The sequence below is a fragment of the Oncorhynchus nerka genome, linkage group LG23 (assembly GCF_034236695.1).
Source record: "Oncorhynchus nerka isolate Pitt River linkage group LG23, Oner_Uvic_2.0, whole genome shotgun sequence".
NCBI lineage: Eukaryota > Metazoa > Chordata > Actinopteri > Salmoniformes > Salmonidae > Oncorhynchus > Oncorhynchus nerka.
This window is the reverse complement of record NC_088418.1, coordinates 22,240,254-22,267,090: the sequence shown is the minus strand read 5'-3', so window position 1 is coordinate 22,267,090 and position 26,837 is coordinate 22,240,254. Positions and strand designations below refer to the sequence as shown.

At 43.1% G+C, this 26,837-nt stretch overlaps 2 protein-coding genes across 8 annotated transcripts in view; one reads left to right on the top strand and one right to left on the bottom strand.

Annotated features, from left to right (window-relative positions):
* Positions 1-8,970, top strand: part of LOC115106476 (src kinase-associated phosphoprotein 1-like) — a 35,423-nt gene extending 26,453 nt beyond the window's left edge. For 2 of the 5 annotated variants that reach the window (XM_029629248.2, XM_065007943.1), the window contains exons 12-13: positions 5,310-5,413; positions 6,032-8,970. In XM_029629248.2, the coding sequence (XP_029485108.1) occupies positions 5,310-5,402 (93 nt within the window). In that variant the 3' untranslated portion in view covers positions 5,403-5,413; positions 6,032-8,970. Of the gene's footprint in view, positions 1-5,309; positions 5,414-5,477; positions 5,603-6,031 lie in introns of all 5 variants that reach the window. The other 3 variants (XR_003860049.2, XM_029629249.2, XM_029629247.2) reach the window with 3 other exon arrangements.
* Positions 8,720-26,837, bottom strand: part of snx11 (sorting nexin 11) — a 21,117-nt gene continuing 2,999 nt past the window's right edge. For all 3 annotated transcript variants that reach the window (XM_029629246.2, XM_065007942.1, XM_029629245.2), the window contains 4 exons: positions 13,254-13,354; positions 13,025-13,120; positions 12,601-12,822; positions 8,720-10,247 (listed from right to left, as the gene is read on the bottom strand). In XM_029629246.2, coding sequence (XP_029485106.2) covers positions 9,563-10,247; positions 12,601-12,822; positions 13,025-13,120; positions 13,254-13,354 — 1,104 coding nt within the window. In that variant the 3' untranslated portion in view covers positions 8,720-9,562. The remainder of the gene's footprint in view (positions 10,248-12,600; positions 12,823-13,024; positions 13,121-13,253; positions 13,355-26,837) is intronic.

Sequence of the window (26,837 nt, the reverse complement as noted above, 5' to 3'; positions counted from 1 at the left end):
GAACTTTTGTAAGTGTAATGTTTACAGTTAATTGTTTATTATCTATTTCACTTGCATTGGTAATGTTAACATATGTTCCCTATGCCAACAAAGCCCATAAATTGAAATTAGAGAGCAAGAGAGAGAGAGAACTGTTCCATGCCGGCCTCCTCCAGTCTTCAATGGCTCGTTAGCGCCATCAAGAACATGGACACTGGGGACATCTAGTGGCTGACTTCAGTGCGAAACTAACTGATAATACTGAGAACGTTTCACAGTTGACAACACACACACTCTGAGACTGATTTACGCGAGTAGGCTATGTCCCACTCTTAAATCAACATGAACTTTACCCTAAGTAAATGGCTATCAATTATGTTGAAGTTTGCATCTAGAGGAAAAAACACAAACACAATTTAGAATTGATTAAGTTAATTAAAAGCCCTTATTAATGCAATTAAAGCAGAACTAACTGATTTGATTATTCTCATTACATCTATCTTGTTGTAAATTTAGAGAAAATTAATCAAATCAAATTGTATTTGTCACATGCGCCGAATACAACAGGTGTAGACCGTACAGTGAAATGCTTACTTACAAGCTCTTAACCAACATTGCAGTTTTAAGAAAAATACCAACAAAAAAATCAAGAAATAAAAGTAACAAATAATTAAAGAGCAGCAGTAAAATAACAATAGCAAGGCTATACACATGGAATTGTAGCCTACCTAAGTTATATTCGTTTGTATTACATTTTATTTGATTAGTGTAGGGAATATGGGAGTATCTTATTTCCATAGGGCCATATTCTCATATCCTCAACTGCCTCAAACCCATGGCAACCCCAGTTGGCCCATTGCCCGTAGGTCCCACCATGTGAATGTGGTGGAAGAAAAGGGAGAGGGAGGAAAAACAATCAGATGGAAAAGTCAAGCAAGAAAGACACAAAGGAAGAACCTTTTATCCCTTTGTGTGACCTTATATATAATTTTCTCTGTCACACATCCCTTTAAATTCCCTCGCTGCTTTTGTGGCTATAGACAGGGAAAGACGTCTTATTTACCACCCAAAGTAGCAAGGGGAGAGAGAGCAGAGTCTGGGGTTTGGGGTCACGTAGGAGGCAGCGGTCATCTACCGGTCAACTACAGTAAGGTCATTATTCAGGCCCAGCCAATAGCCCAGAACTGTGCCTGAGCAACCCCTATCCATTCTGCCTAATTATTATAAATGAGGGGCGGCGTAAACAGCTATCATTACAGACACTCAGTGGCATACACAAATCCACTTTAAATTGCTATTAAGTTAAAGAGCCATCCTGTAATCCCAAAACGGCCTTAGAAGAGAAGCGGCTTGTTTATTTTTTCAATTATTTTTGATTTGCTCCTTCATATTTTAGACGGCTCTGATGCGCAGTCATCTCTCGACTTTGAATCCCTCGCATTGATTAAATTACTAGATTGCCTGTTTATTACAGGGATCAAAACATTTTGAAGATTTTTTTTACAAATAAATCACCAACTCTAAAAAACAATGTGTCCAAATCTCTAGACAGGCATTGCTGGAATTTATTTTGAATATTCATATTTATCAAAATAAGTATACTTTTCCCCCCACAAACGTTCGGATACGTGTGTGTACAACAATATTTCCAGAACACCTAAGGAAGTCCAGTCCACCTGTGTGAGCAAAATTCTTCGACTAGATATGGTGTTGAATAGATCAGGAGCTGATGTTTGTTAGAGGTGTCTGTTTCTTTGTTAGGGTGGCTAGTGGAGAGAGACGCAGTACTGCAGTGTGTGCCTCATGACTTCCCTTGTGGATGAGAGCGAAACAGAGAGAGCTAGAGAGAGAAAGAAGGGAGGGAGATGGAGGGTGGCGGTGAGGAGGGAGAGATTGTAACACCCAGGCGGCGGGTTCAGCGGCAGGGCAATGAGAGACTTCCTGTGCTCGATCACGCCCAAGGCCTGCTTCAGTCAGCTGGTAGCGGAGGGCAGATGCCTCATGTGTCAGTCTTATTAGGAATCCTCCTGCGTACGTGTGTGTCCGTGAGTGTGTATGTACTGTACGTGTGTGAATGTCTGTTTGCTTGCGCGTCCGTGTCTATGTGTTGTTTATACATCAAGAGAAATAGTAAAAAGGCAGAATATGACTATGGAGCGTGAGCAGAACCTGATGTTCTACAAAAGGATTGAATGCATAGCTCGAGGAGGAGTTAGGGAATAGGGTAATGTAGCTGTCACGGTGACCTGGCAGGCATACAAAGTGCTCCTTCTCCTGCATGAGAGACAGTCAAACCAACCTTCTCCCTCTTCAGGCATCGTTAGCAGTCAATCTGTCCTCCTGCCACCATTAGCCAGACCCTTGAGTGGTAAATAAACGATGCTGCTGGTGTACTGCAGGTGTTGTCATGGCAACTTGCTCACTCCCTCTCTTTCTTAGCTCTGCCCACGTTCATTTGCTCCCTCTCGGTGAAGGAGTCAAAGGGAGGTCAACGAGTCAACGCACCGCCACAATATGGCGCTGTTTTGTCCTCCCTCACCTCCTCCCAACACACAGTAGCTGATAAGATACACATTCAGGGCACTCAAACACGGGCAGACTTAGCCATTTGGAGGCCCCAGGCAGAGTCTGAGCCCGATCCAACATCACAGAAATGTAAGCCCGAACCGGAAAAAAATACAGATTTCTACAAAAATAGGCCTGTTGATGGTGTTGAGAACAATGCCACAGAGGCGGGCGGCAGCGGAGCGAGGAGAAAATGAAACAGCCCTTGTCTTGGAAAAGTGAGGAGGCAAACTCAATATTGGAATAATTAGAATAAAGTAGGCTAATGCAATTGAAAGCATGTATCAAATTGTTGCGTATAGGCCAACTGAAACTCCCAAAGTCATATCCAATCGTTATACTAAAATGGAGGTAATACCCGTGTGTGGTCAACTAGATGAAAATGTCAGCACTGTTTTGATTGGTAAAGCGCCGTCGACTGCTTTGAGACAAGCGTGGGGGACTCGTCTTGATAAGTCAATTAGTGTCAGATTTGAGTTTTCCCTGGATGTCTGTTTGCATATTTGGTTAGCCTACAATTACCCTGGGAAAATGTTAGCTATGTTGAAGTGTTGTCTCTATTCTGTTCTATATAATGATCAGAACATTCTGCTAGCATGTTATGTAGTTTAACAAGTGGATTTTGCTGTTCACTCGCGTTGTAGCCTGGCCTACTCCCGATTTGTCTGATAATCAATGTGATTTTGTATCACTGAATCTCAGTCTGCATATTCGCTTAACTGCTCTCTGGCTGGGCAAATAAGTGGAGGTGGTAGTTCATTTATTTGTTTGCTCATCTATCACCGATCAGAAACATTTAGCATGCAATAATTCATGTGATAATAATTATTGTAGCCGAAATCAATTGTATTATGTTGCTCATGACTGAGGTATAGGCTATAGTAAGGCTTTATATAATCAACTGCCGAGCTGTGAGAGTCCTGTTTTATCTAGCTTAACCAGAGGAGGCTGGTGGGAGGAGCTATAGGAGGACAGCTCATTGTAATGACTGTATTGGAGTCAATGGAACGGAGTCAAACACGTTGTTTCCATGTGTTTGATGTGTTTTGTACCATTCCATTGATTCCATCTGTCCTCCTGTAGCTCCTCCCACCAGCCTCCTCTAATCTTAATGTAACTTACTTCAACATATCATTCATGTCATTCATAGGCAGCTGTTATGAGATAAAAAAAATACATATATTTTGTTACTAGTATTTTGGGGGTTTATTATGCCCAGTTCATGAGGCCCCTGATGATGTGAGGCCTGAGGGAAATTCCTCATCTGCCTAATGGTAAGTACACCACTGCACAGAAAACATCATGAAGGGCCTCTTGATTATTTTAAAATTGAAGAACAATGTCTTGGTATGGAAATGGCATGGAACCCTTGGTGCCCACAGAAAGGTGTTATCCATAATACTGTATTTTCTCCTGAGAATTAAAGATAATTCTATCCAAAATTCAGGTACGCATTACACCAAATTAAAGGGGGGGAATCTGTAGGAGGTAGGAGAGATTGAAGTTAGGGCATCGTCATAAGAATACATTTAGTCCCTGTGCTTCTCTCTATACGAGACCTCCCCTTCCAGCAGGCGTACTCTGGATGAACCCGTAGTAAGCAGCGAAGAAGATGGAGTTGGCACGCTTGACAGACCTTCGCTGCCATTGGAACACTGGCGATGTAGCTGTTGTATTAAAATGGCGGCGCCGATAATCAAAAAGAGCTTTCTCAGGGAGGACGTTGGACTGTCTGGCTGCACAGATGGGCCGCGGAGATGGATACAACTTTCTGTCACTGGGGTTGGAGGAATGGATCTGCGACAGCCCCGTGGGAGAGAAACTGTTTCGTTCCTACTCTCTGATGCCCCAATCTGTCTGATTCTCTCCTTTTATAGATTACTATTCAAGCTAGATTTCCACAATAAAACTTGTTTTTATGACTTCAGGTATTAGGGCCATGTTTTAGAAATGCACACAGGTAATAGAACATGTACCTTTCCAGAAGAAAATGTGTATACTTGCTTCAGTTGTCTTAAAATCAGCAAGCACATTAATTAGCCATTGTGAGTGGAGTACTCCACCTTCAATTAGCCTGTCATTCTGTTGAATCAGGGCTCTGTGTGGGCGAGCAGACAGAACGAAAATGTTCTCTCTGTTCGCCACATCTGGATGGATAACCAGCTTATCATAGCTAAATTCACTTGCTCTAAGAACATGTCAGGCCTGGGCCATCACTCTGCTCAGTGAGCTCTAACTGGTCTATACATCATCTCTGTCCAGCCACCGGACATTAGGAGTAGGGTCTGTTTCTCATTCCTTTGGCTCTGTAGTGAGGTGTCAGTATTAGAGGATGTGGGATCTATCACAGCAGTGCCCAGAGAGACAGCCAGGAGAGGGGGCAAAGATTTGACAAACATGCATTATAAATGTAAACCCCATACAAATGGACTGATCGATATAAGCTAGCCTTGGGGTTTCAGATGCTGTACCCCAATAAGGACAACGCAAGGGCCATTTTGAGGCAATGCTAAATACTGTTATAAATCTATGATGACACAGGGAGAATCACATTTGCATACTCCTCACGTTCTCTCCTCAAAACCCACTGGAGGAGAAGTTCAGAGGGAAAGGACCTCCTGGCTTTCTCCTCCAGTGGATTTTGAGGAGGCGGTGAGGAAAGGAGAGAGGACGCAAGGAGAATGCAATTGAGATTCTCCTATGGTATACTGTGCATCGTTGTGCTTGTTCCTCCTCCTCACCCTGCTTGTGTCGCTCTGTTCCAGGAGTATAACATCAATGGCTGGTGGGTCGGAGAGCTAAACGGAACCATCGGTATTGTCCCTAAAGACTTCCTCCATCCTGCCTACATCCTCTGAGCTCCCAAGAGGTACTGGTGCACTCTCATATTGTTACGATTACAGACTGATATAATGGTCTAATGTACCTTACAGGCCTCCTGACACCCATTGAGATAACCATTGAAATAGCAGGAGAGGTGTATATTCACAGCGGTGGACTGGCCATTTAAGACATCTGGTGGCTGAAAGTAGAACTGCAATTACTGCATAGACCCAAGGTGTGTCATTTTATCAGCAATGCTTAATTATAGCATCATTGACATAATTGAATTGGGAAATATGACTCCTTAGTGATATTAACTATACGCCAGATAAAACATACAGTATCATACTGCACTACTACAGGAAATATGTTATTTGACCCTGCTGGTCATCTATAAACATTTGAACATCTTGGCCATGTTCTGTTATAATCTCCACCCGGCACAGCCAGGAGAGGACTGGCTCATAGCCTGGTTCCTCTCTAGGTTTCTTCCTAGGTTATGGCCTTTTTAGGGAGTTTTTCCTGGCCACCGTGCTTCTTTACGCTGGGTTTCTGTACAGCACTTTGAGATATCAGCTGATGTAAGAAGGGCTTTATAAATACATTTGATTTGACTATGTTTCTCTCTGACAGTTTCTCTTTGTATTGTGCCTTACTTCCACAGTTGAGTGATGTGACTGACTACATTCTCAATCCCCAACACTTCGAGATTGATGACAGATTGACCTTTTTTATTATTTTGTAATATAGCGTTATGCTGTTAGTGGCATTCTTGTTTTTGTAAAGATATGCTTCATTTCCATGCATAAATTACATTACCATGGTTCTTCTGAGGCATTTGGTGTATACATCAAATTCTGGATAATGCTGATGTCACAAAAAGGTTTCCTCTGTTCAATTGTTTCCAATGTATTTGTGCCCATGTGTGTGAATGGAAATTGCCAGACATTGAGGAATCATTATGCCCCTGTGAAAAAAAATAAGAAATCCTCACCTCTGGTGAACTGGGGGTCTGTCTATTCCATATTATGAAGCATACGAACTGGTGCCTTCAACAGCCTTGTGTCTGAGGCTACAGTGCTTCTTATTCTGATGCTGACTTCAAATATGTAGGCCACAAGGGGTCAGGCATGCTCCCTGGTGCGATTTAATCATTTTTCAATTAAGTGTTTGAAATTGGAATACCTGATCATTTGCGATAAGAAAACATATTTATTTTTGATTTTTGAGCCTGTAAAAATATTGTTAGATATTTAAATTCCACAATATGATGTACATAAGAACTTGTTTGACTGTGCATATGAAAGTCTATGGCAATATAAATGTCTGGAAACGAAAGAAACACCTATTTAGGCGAGGTGCTGGCTAATATAAATGTCTAAATGTCATGCACTAAAGTACTCAGATGCAAAGTACAGGTGGGGGAAAACTACAGTGCCCTCCACTAATATTGGCACACTTGGTAAATATGAGCAAAACTGGCTGTGAAAGAAATGTCTTTGTTTATCCTCTTGGTCTTTCATTCAAAATATTCACAAAAATCTAACCTTTAATTAAAGTAAAATAATTGAAAATAAGAAAATAAATTCATAAAACAAATATTTTTCTAAAATATATGTGTGCCTCAATTATTGGAACCCCTTCATTCAATAATTTGTGCAACCTCCCTTTGACAAGATAACTGCTCTGAGTCTTCTCCTATAATGCATAATGAGGTTGGAGAACACATGGTAAGGGATCAGAATCTCTCCAGATCCTTCAGATTCCGTGGTGCTGACACGGCAAGGTTTTCTATGGGGTTTAGGTTGTGGATTGGGATGGCCATGGCAAAACCTTGATTCTGTGGTCAGTGAACCTTTTTTGTGTTGATTTTGAGGTGTGCTTTGGATCATTGTCCTGCAGGATGATCCAACCACGGCCCAGTTTAAGCTTTCTAGCAGAGGCAGTCAGGTTTTGATTTAATATTTTTTACATTTAACCTTTATTTAACTAGGTAAGTCAGTTAAGAACAAATTCTTATTTTACAATGATGGCTTACCCCAGCCAAAACCTCCCCTAGCACGGATGACACTGGGCCAATTGTGCGCCGCCCTATGGGACTCCCGATCATGGCCGGTTGGGATACAGCCCGGGATCTGTTGTGACGCCTCTAGCAAACTGTAGGCGCTTGGGTTTGTTTGATGACAGCAAATGCCTTTTTTCTATGGCAACCATCCCAAACAACTTGTGGTTATGTAGGTGGCGTCTGATCGTGGTTTTGGAGAATTTCTGACCCCAAGACCCAACTAACGTCTGCAATTCTCCAGCTGTGATCCTTGGAGATTATTTGGCCACTCGAACCATCCTCCTCACTGTGTTTGGGGTCAATATAGACATGAGTCCTCTTCCAGGCCGATTGTTAACATCTCTAGTTGCTTTAAACTTCAGTTAGATTTTACTCATAAGAATTTCTAGGGGTGCCAATAATCGTGACACGTTTCAGAGTAAAATATTTAATTTATTTAAATCATTTTACTTAGATTTTTGTGAATATTTTGAAAGGCAGACATTTTTTCACAGCCCGTTTTGCTCATATTTACCAAGGGTACCAATATTAGTGGAGGGCACTAACAAATTATATTCCACAGAAATATTGTCATCAATAGGTGCATTCCTAGTTTATTTTTGACTATTTTTAGGTAGGTATATTGCCCTTGTACATCCTTGTATGAACTACCTAAGTGGAAAAAAACTGTCTGGTAATCATCTACATAACATAAAAGGGGTACTTCAAACAACTGCTATGCCACTTAAATAAACGAATGCACTGTTAAAAGGCTGAATATAAGAACAAACATCCCCAACATTGCAAAACACTGTACAGTGTGTTTGGGACTTTTACCATTGAAGACAATTAGACCATAACATTGAAACCAGTAGAACTGCTGTAGCCTGATGGTTTGCTTTTTCAACAGGGATGTTAACTAATCCAGACCTTTTCTGAAGGGAATAAACCACACACGGTTCATTTCCTGGACACAGATTAAGCCGAAGAGAAGGACAAACTGAAGTACTGGCTTGAATTGGGAGGATGATCACGAGCAAAAGCTTTTGGTTTACTTCCCAAAGTTGCAAAGAAAATGTTGCGATCCATTTAATAAACACAGGAGACTAGCCAAACTGATGACATGGAACAGGAACAGCGACTTTACATAATATGAAAAAGCAATACTACAAGGCGCAGCTTCATGTCAGACATAGCAAACTGATACTGTATACTGGTTATTGGGGTGGGATTGGTGTAGTGTGGGGGGATCCATGGGTGGATTTGGATCACATCTTACTCATTTGTCAGGAAGAATGATGGTTCAAATAGGATGTTAGGTACTGTATTTATTTCTCAGAGATCAAATTATATTTCCACAAAATAATGTTTCTGGAATGAAACCTGTTTCAAGCACAATTCTTGTGCTTTTAGGTGGAACGACACTCATCCTCGTTTGTTCAAGCTGAACCCAGAAACCTGCCCCACAACAGCAACACAGAATGGCTAAGGGAACGCATGCAGGATGACACTTTTCCCCCCCAGAACTTATGAATAAAACACAGTCAAAGTTGATGGCATGATAAGTTGCAAGTGTCTTGAGTAACATTCACCCACACCAAACTCACGTAATCACGTTTAAACAGCATCACAGTTCTGGATCACACAGCATTCAGAAGGCATGCGAATTAACTGCCAAATTATTTGCCACATTAATGCCATTGGGGCAACACAGCTGGTTGAGTTAGACTAATTCCCTCTCCGACTTTGACACCATTGGTCCGCTGAGCATTGGGTACCTCAGGTGTTATTTCTTCATGTGAGGGATCTTGGTTAGTTTCGGGCTTTAGAATGTCTGTTGTTGAGGACTTCTTCTGCCTCTGTGTGGTCTGATTTGTGATGTCCCTTCTCAGGAGCTGACTCCATGTAGCCATTTGTCTCGTGTCCTTGTTGTCGCTCTCCTTATTACTCCCATCGGATGTTGTAGTCTCCCCATTCCCAAGACTCTCCCCGTCCTCTCCATTAATTTCCTCGTCACTATCAACCTCTTCTGTTGTGTCCAGCTGATTATCTACTTGTTGAATGTCAAAGGGAGTCTTCCCTTGGGTTGCCTCATCGCCACTTTCCACCTCAAGATGAGTCATCGATTTCTACCTTTTGGGTTGCAACGTCTCAATTTTCTACCTCTTGGGTTGAGTCATCAACACTTTCCACCTCTAGGCTGATCTCTACGTGGGAGTTGATCTCATCCGTGTGTCCTTGGCTGTCCAGCTCAATGGCTGTTACTGTGTCTTTGTCACTGTCCCCTTCGGAGGTTGTTTCTTGAGCTTCCTCCGCAGGGTTAAGGTCCTCTAGAACGGTCTCCCTTAGGCCATCTTGAGGGGTTTCCTCATGGATGTCTAGCTCTGGGCTACTCTGTTTGGGAGGGATTGTCTGTGTAGTCGTGTCTGTATGGGTCTCCTCAATGACCCTCTCATTCTTCACCTCCGTTACACACTCCTCCTCCAAGCCGGTGTACTTTTCAGAGTGCGCTTCCACAAGTGTCTGCTGTTGACAATCCCCTTGGTGGTGGATCACCTCACACCACCTTTCTGGGGTAGAGTCTTCATGGCCTTCCCACTTATAGATAGTCTCCACTGGGCTGTGTGTCTCCAGGGCGGCCTCTACATGGACTACATCGTGGTCCTCTTGGGTGACCTCTGAGGAAGGGTTCTCACCGAGCTTGAACTCTACAGCGTCTATGTCATGGGGGTCAGCTAGGAACTTCTCAGTCCGTAGGCCCTCTGGCTCACTGGAGGTGAGGTTCACAGGGGTGAGGGGCTCTTCACATCGCAGGGTAGGTAGATGAGGAACAGGGCTGTGGGGAACGAGAAGGCCATGAAGTAACAACACTCAACATGACCTTTATACCGACATGTAAAACCTGAAATGCAAGTCTGGGTAACGAATTGACGCCAAGACTGATTTTTCACTTTAAATGTACAGTGGGGCAAAAAAGTATTTAGTCAGCCACCAATTGTACAAGTTCTCCCACTTAAAAAGATGAGAGAGGCCTGTAATTTTCATCATAGGTACACTTCAACTATGACAGACAAAATGAGTGAAAAAAATCCAGAAAATCACATTGTAGGAGTTAATGAATTTGCAAATTATGGTGGAAAATAAGTATTTGGTCAATAACAAAAGTTTCTCAATACTTTGTTATATACCCTTTGTTGGCAATGACAGAGGTCAAATGTTTTCTGTAAGTCTTCACAAGGTTTTCACACACTGTTGCTGGTATTTTGGCCCATTCCTCCATGCAGATCTCCTCTAGAACAGTGATGTTTTGGGGCTGTTGCTGGGCAACACAGACTTTCAACTCCCTCCAAAGATTTTCTATGGGGTTGAGATCTGGAGACTGGCTAGGCCACTCCAGGACCTTGAAATGCTTCTTACGAAGCCCGGGCGGTGTGTTTGGGATCATTGTCATGCTGAAAGACCCAGCCACATTTCATCCCCACATTTCATGCCCTTGCTGATGGGAGGTTAGCCTAGTGGTTAGAGCGTTGGACTAGTAACCGAAAGGTTGCAAGTTCGAATCCCCGAGCTGACAAGGTACAAATCTGTCGTTCTGCCCCTGAACAGGCAGTTAACCCACTGTTCCTAGGCCGTCATTGAAAATAAGAATTTGTTCTTAACTGACTTGCCTAGTAAAATAAAGGTAAAAAAATAAAATAAAAAACAAAATCTCACGATACATGGCCCCATTCATTCTTTCCTTTACACGGATCAGTCATCCTGGTCCCTTTGCAGAAAAACAGCCCCAAAGCATGATGTTTCCACCCCCATGCTTCACAGTAGGTATGGTGTTCTTTGGATGCAACTGAGCATTCTTTGTCTTCCAAACACGACCAGTTGAGTTTTTACCAAAAAGTTATATTTTGGTTTCATCTGACCATATGACATTCTCCCAATCTTCTTCTGGATCATCCAAATGCTCTCTAGCAAACTTCAGACGGGCCTGGACATGTACTGGCTTAAGCAGGGGGACACGTCTGGCACTGCAGGATTTGGGTCCCTGGCGGCGTAGTGTGTTACTGATGGTAGGCTTTGTTACTTTGGTCCCAGCTCTCTGCAGGTCATTCATTAGGTCCCCCCGTGTGGTTCTGGGATTTTTGCTCACCGTTCTTGTGATAATTTTGACCCCACGGGGTGAGATATTGCGTGGAGCCCCAGATCGAGGGAGATTATCAGTGGTCTTGTATGTCTTCCATTTCCTAATAATTGCTCCCACAGTTGATTTCTTCAAACCAAGCTGCTTACCTATTGCAGATTCAGTCTTCCCAGCCTGGTGCAGGTCTATAATTTTGTTTCTGGTGTCCTTTGACAGCTCTTTGGTCTTGGCCATAGTGGAGTTTGGAGTGTGACTGTTTGAGGTTGTGGACAGGTGTCTTTTATACTGATAACAAGTTCAAACAGGTGCCATTAATACAGGTAACGAGTTGAGGACAAAGGAGCCTCTTAAAGAAGAAGTTACAGGTCTGTGAGAGCCAGAAATCTTGCTTGTTTGTAGGTGACCAAATACTTATTTTCCACCATAATTTGCAAATAAATTCATAAAAAATCCTACAATGTGATTTTCTGGATTTTTTTCTCATTTTGTCTGTCATAGTTGAAGTGTACCTATGAAGAAAATTACAGGCCTCTCATCTTTTTAAGTGGGAGAACTTGCACAATTGGTGGCTGACTAAATACTTTTTTGCCCCACTGTATGTAAATAAAAAAATACAATGATTGTAAAGTTAAACAAACCATAAAACTCTATGCACAAGGACTACTTAACAATTTCCACAAAAAGCCCTTTACTTGAAGCACAGTGCAGATGCAAAGATTGGTAACAGAATGATGGCACAAACAGCACAAACCACCATTCTGTTACCAAACATTGCATCTGCCGGGATTCAAGCCAATCGGCCCTTTTCGGCTAGGCACCATAAAGGCAATATTACCGCGGTCGCGGAGATCGCATTCAAAGTGAACGCTGCAGATGTTGGCTCAATCGGAAATTAGTTATGCCGACCGCATTGAATACTGGCCTAAACCACTGTGTTTACTGAACACACTCAAGTCTATTCGGGAGCACACCAGGAGTTTAAACTCAAAACTACAACTCATTTGTGTCTGTGTGGACAGTTGTGCTATTTGATCTATTGACACTCCAGTCTTACCTCTCCATGGACTCATAAGGAACTGGAGTAAGACTCGGGTCCTGGGCTGAGTCCTCTTCTGGAACTCGGCCCTCATTGGATGAGCCGTAGGTGAGGATGGCCTCTGTCACAGTGTAGGGGGTGTGGCCCTGCACACAGTCCAGGATGTGACCAACCGGCAGTTGGGTTTGCAGGAAGAGGTGGAGCTGGCTATCTGACAGACATACTGTCATGCTACACACTCTGAAGAAAGACAAACAACGTACGCCAATGTCATGCTCAATGTTGGGGTCTCATTTTATCTGATTAGTCATGTTTTTTTTTTTTTGTTTCCTTTGTGCTCATTTCAGGTATGACAATAGAATGACCAATAGAGGGAACAACCAAGCACTATAATTGAAATGGTGAAGTCGTAGCTAATTATTAACTTAGGAGAGGAACTGACTTGTCCAGAAAGGACTGCAGGCCTTTCCTCCTCTTCTCCAGGAAGTCCTCACCACTAGAGGAGAAGAAGGGCTTGCTGGGCAGGTCTGGGACAGGTCTATAGGACAGAGAATAACCCAAAGCGCGCAGAACAGGACAACTTCACATTAAAAGTTTCAAATGATTATTTTTTCTACAAAAAAAAAGGAGGAGTTAAGCCATGCACATTGGGGGACATTGCTATGACTTACACCAAGCCAGTGTTCTTCTGCATCCTCTTCTTGAGCCAGACAAACTCACTGTAGCGACGGCGCACACATGACGTCTTGGCCGTGAAAGCCTTGCTGTTGGTCTGTGAGTAAAAACAGAGGGTGCACCATAATGTCATGTGGATACAGACAATACCAATGGGAGATATGGACAAAAAGTCACACTGTGATAAATTGATACATTTTGCCCGATAGCAATAAATACAACTTTTTTACTTTCCATTAGCGGCAGGGCTCTAGACTGACTTTTTCCAGCACCAAGTAAGACATGAAAGAATTTAGCTATTTATCTAACATGTTCAGGGAACATCGATGGATGTTTTGATGTGCAACATGTCAAAATAGGATTCAGAATGAGCTGATTTATTTTAGGCTCTTTACAGATCAATATGCCTGCATATTTTTGGCATATTGGTCTAGGATATATGCGACATACTTCACCCACCTGAGGAAGCGGGAACTCAAAACACATGAGCTAGATTGCTAACCAAATATGACATTGGTGCTGGATAGCCATGTAATTGATCGAACAGTAATTGTAATGTCCTACAAAAATGTTCATCTCCATTACATACTCTGCCAAGTGATGGTATTTCCTCAATATTGAGAGTAACAATATGTTTATACCCACAGAAAAGGTGAGACTTGTATCTTTAGCAGTAAACGTTTTTTAAAAAGTGTTTTGCCTCAATTATATTTTTTAAATGCTTCTCAACTTCCATGTGTGTGTGCTTATCAGAATGCATCTCTCCTTTCACTTTGTGCACAAAGGGGGAGAGGGAGTGAGAGCCAGCAGCGATACCAGGACAGGCCAGATATTTTCATTAAAGGAAGTAAGTTCATGCACATTACTGTTGACCTAGCCTCATTGAGAACCAGGCTTCCCAAATTGGAAAGCTTGGTGAAGTCAATGGCACAAAGTAGCTAAAAGGGGGAAGAAGACTCGGTGTCAATCAGTGAAGCCTTGCAACACGTCAAACCAATCAACTGCCTTGCTTGGGCAGAAAGTGTTCAAGCCATACAGTCATTGGTTCAAGCAGAGGAGTTGTAAATGCCTTCAACTTCATTTTGTCTATAGAGCACACCTCTCGCAAAACAGAATTACGTTTTTCCTCAAGGTTTTCTTCCATTTTCTGCAATGTTGCAATCTTGCACACGCAACAACTCTGCAAAATGTGTCCTACCTGGTCGGAAAACAGTGACGAGCACGCAGCACTGCTTCTACAGGCATGTGGGGGAAGGGTTCTTTAAATGTAACATTCAATATAAATTCCAGGAGACAATTATAGCCGTTTCGGCTAATGCAAAATTCTCCTGACCTTCAAAGTAGGTGTGAATTTGAGGTATGGCTAAGCGAGACTACTGTTGACCAAATAATGGTAAACAAAATTGCTTCGGTAAGAGGGTAATGTCTGTGTCAGTAATTTGAGCTTTATCGTCCCAGCTCTAGCCCAACCACCTTTGTCCCTAGTATTGATAACTATTTGGAAAACAAAATTGACATTTACACTGAGTATACAAAACATTAAGAACACCCGCTCTTTCCATGACAGACTGACCAGGTGAATCCACTTCAAATCGGTGTAGATAAAGGGGAGGAGACCGGTTAAAGAAGGATTTTTAAGCTTTGAGACACGGATTGTGTACGTGTGCCATTCAGATGGTGAATGGACAAGGCAAAACATTGAAATGCCTTTGAACGGGTTCTGGTAGTAGGTTCCAGGAGCACCGGTTTGACTGAAGAACTGCAACACGGATGGGTTTTTCACACTCAACAGTTTCCAGTGTGTGTCAAGAAAAGGTCCAGCACCCAAATGACATACAAACAACTCGGAAACAACTGTGGGAAGCATTGGCATCAACACGGGCCAGCATTTCTATGGAACGCTTGACACCTTGTAGAGTCCATGCCCCGACGAATTGAGGCTGTTCTAAAGGCAAAGCGGGGTGGAAAATCTGAAGTGTCAGCCAGTCTTGCCGCAGAACGAGACACAGTCTGCTTCAGAGAAGCCATTTAGTCTTGAGCCATAATCAATTACCCATTGAACTGATGGCTTCTCATTGATAACATTCCGCTCTAGAAAATATTAACATCTATCCTAGGACTTATTCTGCTTTTATCAGGTAGTGCTTAGACGACAACATCCCCACAGTCACTGTGCGTTCTTACCCAAACCAAAAGCCTTACATTAACGGTGACCTCCACGCTATGGCAAAGGCTAGAAAGACGGCTACCACTGAGGGTTTCTCATTAGCTAGGTTTCCATCCAACTAGCGACAGATTTATGAAAATATTCAAAAAATGCACAAAAACAAAGTCCACTATTTTCCCACCAGAGGTGTGTTTCCATCAAATGTCCTTGTTGCAGGTATAAGGCTATGTGTGACGCCGTAGTGCACATAAAATTCCATGTACCGAATTTAAAAAAAAACATGTTAGGGCCTACAGAGTGACGCAGTGGTCTAAGACACTGCATCGCTGTGCCACTATAGATCCTGGTTAGAGTCCAGGCTCTGTCGCAGCCGGCCGTGACCGGGAGACCCATGGGGCGGCGGTGTCCGGGTTAGGGGAGGGTTTGGCCGGCCAGGATGTCTTTGTCCCATCGCGCTCTAGCGTCTCCTGTGGCGGGCCGGGTGCATGCACGCTGACACTTTCGCCAGTGTGTCCTCCGACACTTTGGTGCGGCTGACTTCCGGGTTAAGCGGACATCCTGTCAAGAAGCAGTGCGGCTTGGTTGGGTCATGTTTCGGAGGACACACGGCTCTCGACTTTCGCCCCACCCGAGTCCATACGGGAACTGCAGCGATGGGACAAGACTAACTACGAATTGGATAACACGAAACTGGGGACAAGGGGTAATTTAAAAATAAATAAGATATATATTTTTTTTAATAAACAATAAAAAAAACTAGTTTACATAGTTGAATGAAGTTAAACTAGTTAACTGGAAACCACATATCCTGAGGCTGCATTTATTGTAGCTGGGGATTTTAACAAGGCTAATCTGAAAACAAGTTTAGATGACACAATCACCACCACACTGCCCTAAACCATCTGGACAAGAGAAATACCTATGTAAGAATGCTGTTGGGTCCCTGGGTCTCGACCTCGCCCTGTGCAACTGGGTCCTGGACTTCCTGACGGGCCACCCCACAGGTGGTGAGGGTAGGTAACAACATCTCCACCCAAAGGGTGCGTGCTCAGCCCTCCCCTGTACTCCCTGTTCACCCACTGCGTGGCCATGCACGCCTCCAACTCAATCATCAAGTTTGCAGACGACACTACAGTGGTAGGCTTGATTACCAACAACGACAAGACGGCCTACAGGGAGGATGTGAGGGCCCTCAGAGTGTGGTGTCAGGAAATTATCCTCACACTAAATGTCAACAAAACAAAGGAGATGCTAGTGGACTTCAGGAAACAGCAGAGGGAGCAGCCCCCTATCTACATTGATGGGACAGCAGTGGAGAAGGTGGAAAGTTAAGTTCCTCTGCGTACACATCACGGACAAACTGAAATGGTCCACCCACACAGACAGCGTGGTGAAGAAAGCGCAGCAGCGCCTCTTCAAATTCAACTTGTCACCAAAAACACTCAAACTTGTACAGATGCACAATCGAGAGCATCCTGTCGTGCTGTATGACCGCCTGGCACGGCAGCTGCTCCGCCCACAACCGTAAGGCTCTCCAGAGGGTAGTGAGGTCTTCACAACGCATCACCGGGTGCAAACTACCTGTCCTCCAGGACACCTACACCACCCGATGTCACAGGAAGGCCAAAAAGATCATCAAGGACAACAACCACCCGAGCCACTGCCTGTTAACCCCGCTATCATCCAGAAGGTGAGGTCAGTACAGGTGCATCAAAGCGGGGACCGAGAGACTGAAAAACAACTTCTATCTCAAGGTCATCAGACTGTTAAACAGCCATCACTAACATTGAGTGGCTGCTGTCAACATACTGACTCAACTCCAGCCACTTTAATAATGGAAAAATTGATGTAATAAATGTATCACCAGCCACTTTAAACAATGCCACTATATATAATGTTTACATACCCTACATTACTCATCTCATATGTATATACACTGTACTCTATACCATCTACTGCATCTTGCCTATGCCGTTCAGCCATCACTCATTTATTTATTTCTATGTACATATTCGTATTCATTCCTTTACACTTGTGTGTGTATAAGGTAGTTGTTGTGAAATTGTTAAATTACTTGTTAGATATTACTGCATGGTCGGAACTAGAAGCACAAGCATTTCCCTACACTCGCATTAACATCTGCTAACCGTGTGTATGTGACAAATAAAATTGGATTTGATTTGATCCAGGCTAATAACGACTAGACATTTTTTTACATTAGCATGTTCTTACATGGATTTAGATATATTTACTCAAACCTACTGGCCCAAACAGAATTTCTAATAGCCCGGACATTAGTTCTTTTATAAATGCATTTATTTTGGGAGATTGCAAAATATGACCTTCTCATTCAAGAAAGGGTAAATATATTGTTTCGGATGATAATAAAAACATGTTTTCTTTAGTTACTTTTTCCTCAACTTGTTTCTCTAACTTTATAGCAAGTCAAGCTAGCTTGGTGATGAGTTGACTAGTTGAATCAAAAAAGGGCAAAAACAAAGATATGCACCCCTTTGGGTCCACAGGACCAGGATAGAGAAATGCTACATTAGGGTTCTGAAGCTGACATCCTCTACCATTGCATATCAAGTTCAATCATTTCTGTAAATCAGTGCTGTGATTTTCTCACTCCATCCTGCCAGCAATGGGTTGGGTCAACCCGTTCAGCACTGCATCTGTACTGCCACTGTAGCGCAAGTCCACCTCACAAAGTTTGCATATCACCACCTTCTCATTTAACTTCTCAAAGTTGTATTTTTTTAAATTTATTTTACTTTTATTTAACTAGGCAAGTCAGTTAAGAACAAATTCTTACTTTCAATGACGGCTTAGGAACAGTGGGTTTTACTGTCTGTTCAGGGGCAGAACGACAGATTTGTACCTTGTCAGCTCGGGGGTTTGAACTTCCTTCCAGTTACTAGTCCAACGCTCTAACCACTAGGCTACCCTGCCGCCTATTGCCATACACGACTTCACTGTTGTTGCTTCCCTGTGTCTCTCGCTCTACCAGTTTTCTATTTGTTAATGACCATGACGTGCGGAGCGCTTTATATCCAAGGCAAATCATTTGAAAGACGCATATCTCCTCCTACTAAACACAAAAAGCATTGTTGCATTAGATGTTTGTTTAATTTTCCCTTTATGATGTTGATGAGCAGGGCCTGTGGTAGTTAGTGGTAACTGCACCATGATTTTACACTCTACAAAAATATAAACACATTTACATTTAAGTCATTTAGCAGACGCTCTTATCCAGAGCGACTTACAAATTGGTGCGTTCACCTTAAGACATCCAGTGGAACAGCCACTACAATAGTGCATCTAAATCTTTTAAGGGGGGTGAGAAGGATTACTTTATCCTATCCTAGGTATTCCTGAAAGAGGTGGGGTTTCAGGTGTCTCCGGAAGGTGGTGATTGACTCCGCTGTCCTGGCGTCGTGAGGGAGTTTGTTCCACCATTGGGGGGCCAGAGCAGCGAACAGTTTTGACTGGGCTGCGCGGGAACTGTACTTCCTCAGTGGTAGGGAGGCGAGCAGGCCAGAGGTGGATGAACGCAGTGCCCTTGTTTGGGTGTAGGGCCTGATCAGAGCCTGGAGGTACTGAGGTGCCGTTCCCCTCACAGCTCCGTAGGCAAGCACCATGGTCTTGTAGCGGATGCGAGCTTCAACTGGAAGCCAGTGGAGAGAGCGGGATGACGTGAGAGAACTTGGGAAGGTTGAACACCAGACGGGCTGCGGCGTTCTGGATGAGTTGTAGGGGTTTAATGGCACAGGCAGGGAGCCCAGCCAACAGCGAGTTGCAGTAATCCAGACGGGAGATGATAAGTGCCTGGATTAGGACCTGCGCTGCTTCCTGTGTGAGGCAGGGTCGTACTCTGCGGATGTTGTAGAGCATGAACCTACAAGAACGGGCCACCGCCTTGATGTTAGTTGAGAACGACAGGTTGTTGTCCAGGATCACGCCAAGGTTCTTAGCGCTCTGGGAGGAGGACACAATGGAGTTGTCAACCGTGATGGCGAGATCATGGAATGGGCAGTCCTTCCCCGGGAGGAAGAGCAGCTCCGTCTTGCCGAGGTTCAGCTTGAGGTGGTGATCCGTCATCCACACTGATATGTCTGCCAGACATGTAAAGTGTTGGTCCCATGTTTCATGAGTTAAAATAAAAGATTCACAAAATTTTCCATACGCACAAAAACCTTATTTTTCTCAAATTGTGTGTACAAGTTTCTTTACATCCATGTTTGTGAGCATTTCTCCATTGACAAGATAATCCATCCACCTGACAGGTGTAGCATATCAAGAAGCTGATTAAACAGCATGAACATTACACAGGTGGACCTTGTGCTGGGGACCATAAAAGGCCACTCTAAAATGGGAAGTTGTGTCACACAACACAATGCCACAGATGTCAAGTTGAGGGAGCATGCAATTAGCATGCTGACCGGAGCTGTTGCCAGAGTATTTCATGTTGATTTCTCTACCATAAGTAGCCTTCAACATCATTTTAGAGAATTTGGCATTACGTCCAAACGGGCTCACAACCGCAGACCACATGTATCCATGGCAGCCCAGGACCACCATATCTGGCTTCTTCACCTGCGGGATTGCCTGTGACCTGACTGCAGGTTGGTGTCGTGACCAACTTCAGTGTGCAAATGCTCACCTTCAATGGACACTGGCACGCTGGAGAAGTGTGCTCTTTTTGGATGAATCCCGGTTTCAACTGTACCGGACAAATTGCAGACAACGTGTATGGCTTTGTGTGGGTGAGCGGGTTTGCTTGTAAACAGAATGCCCCCTGGTGGCGGTGAGGTTGTGGTACAGATTTATTTAAATGGACTCTTTTCCTTATATGAACTGAAACTCGTTAAAATCGTAGAAATTGTTGTGTTTATATTTGTGTTCTGTGTAATTTTGCAAAATAAAATTATTTTAAAAAGTTTTCAGTAAGGGATGATTAACTTTTTGAAAAAATCCCTATGTCATTTAAATCGTTGTCACCCCTAGTGCGTTCTTACCCGAACGAAAAGCCTTGGATTAACGGTGACATCCGCACTATGCTAAAGGCGAGAGTTACCGCTTTTCAAGGATGGTACACAGATGCAGACAAGTAGTCCCGCTACGACACATATGTCAGAGTCAAGGCCCGCGGGCCACATCCGGCCCGCAAGAAGGTTTTTTACGGCCCCTGGGATGATCTTGATTTATTATTAGAACCGGCCCGCAGCAAGCCGGCAGCCCGCAGATCTTTTACACGCACCAATACTACATTTCCCACAATGCAAAGGTGACGCACCGAGCAGTAGGCTGCTTCATTTCAATATTTATTGGCACAGCAGTCGTCAGCATCACAGTAAAATTAACTTTCAGATACCCATCAAAAATGGCAAAACGGAAGGTGGATACTGAGAACCGGGGGTTTCAAACAAGGTGGGAGTCGGAGTATATGTTCACGAAGGTAGCTGGAAAACCTGTGTGTCTTCTGTGTGGAGAAAGTGTGGCGGTACTGAAAGAGTATAATCTGAGACGACATTATGAAACGAAACACGCGGACAAAAACAAGAATATGGACATGGAACAAAGGCTACAAAAGGCAGAGGAATTAAAACGAGGCCTCAAATCTCGACAGGCTCTGTTCAAAAAGCCAAATCACAAGGCCAGGCTGCTGTCAAGGCCAGTTTTATTTTGGCAGAAGAGATCGCTAAATCAGCCCGGCCATTTACGGAGGGGGATTTCATCAAAAACTGCATGATTAAAGTTTGTGACGAAGTTTGCCCAGAAAAAAAGGCAACTCTTTTAAATGTGAGTCTGAGCAGAAACACCATTGCCGAGAGAGTAGACCAGTTGTCCATCAATCTAAAAGAGCAGCTTGTGAAAAAGGGAAAAGATTTTATTGCATATTCCTTGGCTGTGGATGAGAGCACCGACATTTCTGACATTGCCCAGTTGTCAATTTTCATCCGCGGAGTGGACTCCAACCTAAGCGTGACAGAGGAGTTTTTGGCTTTACGTCCTATGCATGGCACAACTACGGGGCATGATTTGTATGAAGAGGTGTCAAGATGTGTAAATGAGATGGAGCTGCCTTGGGAAAACTCGTGGGTTTGACAACCGACGGAGCACCTGCGATGTGTGGACACAGGAGCGGACTGGTGGCGAAGATACGGGAAAAGATGCAAGAGGAAAACGCGACAGGTGAGCTGACAGCTTATCATTGTATCATACACCAGGAAGCGTTGTGCGGTAAAGCCTTGAAAATGGAGCATGTAATGAGCATCATCACGCGCACAGTTAACTTTATCAGAGCCAAAGGTTTGAATCACCGCCAGTTCAAGGCATTTCTGACGGAGTTAGAAACGGAGCATGGTGATTTGCCTTATCACACAGAGGTGCGATGGCTAAGCCAGGGAAAGGTGCTTCAAAGATGTTTCGAGCTTCGTGAGGAGATTTGTCTGTTCTTGGACAGCAAAGGGAAAGACACAACACAACTCCGAGACGAAATGTTTCTGTGTGAAATGGCTTTTCTGTGTGACATTACGAGTCATCTGAATGCAATAAACTTGCAGCTGCAGGGTCGGGATCGTGTCATCTCTGATATGTACAGTACAGTGAAGGCATTTAAAACCAAACTGACTCTGTGGGAGACGCAGATGCGGAAAGAAAATTTGAGCCACTTTCCCAGCTGCCAGACCATGAAAGAGAAGCTCTCTACCAGTGCGTTCCCGAGCACACAGTTGGCTGATAAAATAGGTATGCTTGCCGCTGACTTTCGACGCCGATTTGCTGACTTTGAAGCACAAAAAAGCAGGAACTGCTCGGTAACCCATTTGCTGTTGACGTGGAAAGCTCACCACCAAACCTCCAAATGGAGTTGATTGACCTCCAATGCAATGATGCACTGAGGGCAAAATATGCGGCAGTGGGTGCTGCGGAGTTCGCCCGTTTCCTCCCCGGCACAATGCCCCAGCTGCGCATCCAGGCTGCTCAAACGTTGTCTATGTTTGGCAGCACATACCTGTGTGAACAACTGTTTTCTTTGATGAACCTGAACAAAACATCACACAGAAGTCGACTTACTGCTGAACACCTCCACTCAATTCTGAGGATTTCTTCGGCTCAGAGCCTTACCCCGAACATTGATGAACTTGTGGAAAAGATGGGACACCACCAAGTATCACCCTCAACCTCAAACAAGTGAACATTACTGTGCAATCACATATTTAGAGTTTTTACTCAGTTCAAGTTTAAAAGTTAAAATTTAATATTTGTTTTCACTGCATGTTACTTCTCCTTAAACAAAGTGTTGTTTTTGATTAATAGATTTTTGCACTTTATTTTTTTGTATTTCAATCCAATTATATTTTAAAAATATTTCAGTTGAGTGGATGATAGAAAATTGCTATTATTGTTTTTTCTTTGAAGTAAATTTAGCCCACTTTTGCTAAAATAGAAAATATAGTCTACTGATGGTGCCTTGAATACCGGTTTCTTTCATTTAATGTTCATGTTATGGGGATATTTATATAAAGGAAATTTGTCTTTTGTGTCTGTTGAAAATTAAAGATTACTGACAGAGCCATAAGAAAATATTGCTTTATTTATCTGATCATATTGTAATATATTTGTTAGGTTTTCAGTAGGTTCAATTAGGTTCACTAGACTATATGCGTCATTTAAAAATTTTTCAATGAACATTCGAACAGTCCGGCCCTCGTCTTGTAGCTGATTTTTTTATTTGGCCCTCCGTCCATTTGACTTTGACACCCCTGCGCTACGACCTTTGCTGAGTCTTCAAACACACCTGCCTCTTTTTGCCACCGCTTCCTCTTTTGAGTCCAGGGATTAGGGCCTGGTCCGGAGTAAGCAGATTGTCTAGAGCTGCCAACTCAAGTAGAAATGTTCATCCAAATTGAGGTTAATAACAGCTGTTTTGATGTCCAGAATCTGTTTCGGTCGTAGGAAAAGATGGCGGAGACATTATGTAAAAACCAAAAGTTTAAAATCAGCATAAAAAAAAGAAACACTAAATAGGAGAATTGGTCAGGAGCCTGTAAGACGGATGACATCCACTGCTGTTGTGCAGTGGATCAATAACTTAAGTTGCTCGGGTGTCCACATCACTGAGGACTTAACATGGTCCACACTCACGATGCGGGCACAACAGCGCCTCTTCTCCCTCAGGCTGAATAGGTTTAAATAAGCGATTGGTACTCCTTGTATATAGCTGATGTTCTTGTGTGTTTTATTTTCTTTTACAAGACCTTCCACAACGATGCAAAGTTAAGGAAAAGAAAAACACACAAGAATGTCAGCTATATACAGTGGGGCAAAAAAGTATTAAGTCAGCCACCAATTGTGCAAGTTCTCCCACTTAAAAAGATGAGAGGCCTGTAATTTTCATCATAGGTACACTTCAACTATGACAGACAAAATGAGGGGGGAAAAAAAAAAATCCAGAAAATCACTTTGTAGGATTTTTAATTAATTAATTTGCAAATTATGGTGGAAAATAAGTATTTGGTCAATAAACTTTTGTTATCTCAATACTTTGTTATATACCCTTTGTTGGCAATGACAGAGGTCAAACGTTTTCTGTAAGTCTTCACAAGGTTCACACACACTGTTGCTGGTATTTTGGCCCATTCCTCCATGCAGATCTCCTCTAGAGCAGTGATGTTTTGGGGCTGTTGCTGGGCAACACGGACTTTCAACTCCCTCCAAAGATTTTCTATGGGGTTGAGATCTGGAGACTGGCTAGGCCACTCCAGGACCTTGAAATGCTTCTTACGAAGCCACTCGTTCGTTGCCCGGGCGGTGTGTTTGGGATCATTGTCATGCTGAAAGACCCAGCCATGTTTCATCTTCAATGCCCTTGCTGATGGAAGGAGGTTTTCACTCAAAACCTCACGATACATGGTCTCATTCATTCTTTCCTTTACACGGATCAGTCGTCCTGGTCCCTTTGCAGAAAAACAGCCCCAAAGCATGATGTTTCCACCCCCATGCCTCACAGTAGGTATGGTGTTCTTTGGATGCAACTCAGCATTCTTTGTCCTCCAAACACAACGAGTTGAGTTTTTACCAAAAAGTTATATTTTGTTTTCATCGGACCATATGACATTCTCCCAATCTTCTTCTGGATCATCCAAATGCTCTCTAGCAAACTTCAGACGGGCCTGGACATGTACTGGCTTAATAAGCAGGGGGACACGTCTGGCACTGCAGGATTTGAGTCCCTGGCGGCGTAGGGTGTTACTGATGGTAGGTTGTGTTACTTTGGTCCCAGCTCTCTGCAGGTCATTCACTAGGTCACCCCGTGTGGTTCGGGGATTTTTGCTCACCATTCTTGTTATCATTTTGACCCCACGGGGTGAGATATTGCGTGGAGCCCCAGATCGAGGAAGATTATCAGTGGTCTTGTATGTCTTCCATTTCCTAATAATTGCTCCCACAGTTGATTTCTTCAAACCAAGCTGCTTACCTATTGCAGATTCAGTCTTCCCAGCCTGGTGCAGGTCTACAATTTTGTTTCTTTCCCTTGACAGCTCTTTGGTCTTGGCCATAGTGGAGTTTGGAATGTGACTGTTTGAGGTTGTGGACAGGTGTCTTTTATACTGATAACAAGTTCAAACAGGTGCCATTAATACAGGTAACGAGTGGAGGACAGAGAAGCCTCTTAAAGAAGAAGTTACAAGTCTGTGAGAGCCAGAAATCTTGCTTGTTTGTAGGTGACCAAATACTTATTTTCCACCATAATTTGCAAATAAATTCATAAAAAATCCTACAATGTGATTTTCTGGATTTTTTCCCCACATTTTTCTGTCATAGTTGAAGTGTACCTATGATGAAAATTACAGGCCTCTCATCTTTTTAAGTGGGAGAACTTGCACAATTGGTGGCTGACTAAATACTTTTTTGCCCCACTGTACAAGGCATACCAATAGCATATCAACGTGCAGTAATATGTGGTAATTGAGGTAAGTAGGCAGGCAGGGGTAAAGTATCTAGGCATCAGGTTACATAATAATAGAAGTAAAAAGTAGCGACTGCGTGTATGTGAATACGTGGATAGACCTTGCCAGGCGGTCGTAGAGAGAACAGTCCATGACTTGGGTGGCTGAAGTCTGGCAATTCCTTGTAAGAGAGCTTGTAAGTAAACATTTCACCTGTTGTATTCGACACATTTAAAAAATGTTCTGCATTATGTCCTTCTGATGACTGAATCAAGCACATAGGCTAATGTCAGGAAGGGACAAGGACAGTACAGATTAAGAACTTGAACTGCAGGATTCCATTGTGTTTACAGAGAACAAGGTCAACACTAGATTGTCAAGTAATTTGAATAAAGCCGTCCAATGTTAAAAGGTAGACTCAGCAAAATAACCTTGCCACGAGCAGCAGCGCAGATATTGAGATGAGCGAGATGTAAGACTTCGCTCTCACAGTCACACAGTATCTGCGCATGTGCACAGGTTCGCTTCATGCTGTTACAGCGTGGTAGCCAGTGCACCAAAACAGCGGAGAAGTTGAGACTCGCACTTCAACGCTCTTAGTTTTTGCGGAAATTGACCCACTGCGGTTTACTTTCTGCATCGACATCATGTCGCCGAGTCTACTTTTAAGCATCCAGTTTCTCCACCTAGCCAGCGCAAAATGTTGTTATGGGTTCGAGAATAAGTCTACATCAAAATAGCTTGATGCTGGTTTAGCTATTCATCACCATGAGTCAAACATCATGGCGAGAGCAAAGTGAATTGCAGAGATTAACAAAAGGCACATGATCGTTGTAGAATTCATAACAAACATGTTTACCTCTGAGGACTTCTGTAAAGCATATTCAGTTAATCAAGTATATTCATAGTGTAATTTGTCTAGTTGATCATACAGTGTTTTTTAGTATTTAGAAATATAACTTCGATGTAGTGGGAAACGTCATGTGAATTGAAAATAATTTGGCCTTGAGCTGGGCCTCTAGTGCCGAAATGATAAGCAGCCAGCAGCAAATCACATTTGTGCAGTGCCTGAAGAGGATAATGGACAGCTATGGAAAATGACCAGTTATTATGTGGGAGTCATGTGCTGGCTGGAAAGTATATATAGAACTTTCTGTAGCATTCATATTTTAGTGCATTTTCTTATGACACTTCTGGTTTATAAACGTTTGAAAGTCAGAGGTTTTGTCTCTGGTTCTGTTAAAAGGAAAATGATTAGGAATAGAGTACAAGATTTATCCTTCATTCAACTCCAGCATTCTAACCCACAGGCCATCCACTTTAGTGACATGTAGGTTAATTTGGTGATAGGAGTAGTAATTTGTTTTTCCTGGTCCTGACTCATCTATGATAAATGCACATCATGAGTAAAGAAATTTCCAACTAGCCCTTCCTGATTACTTCGGATCTACAGCTCTAAT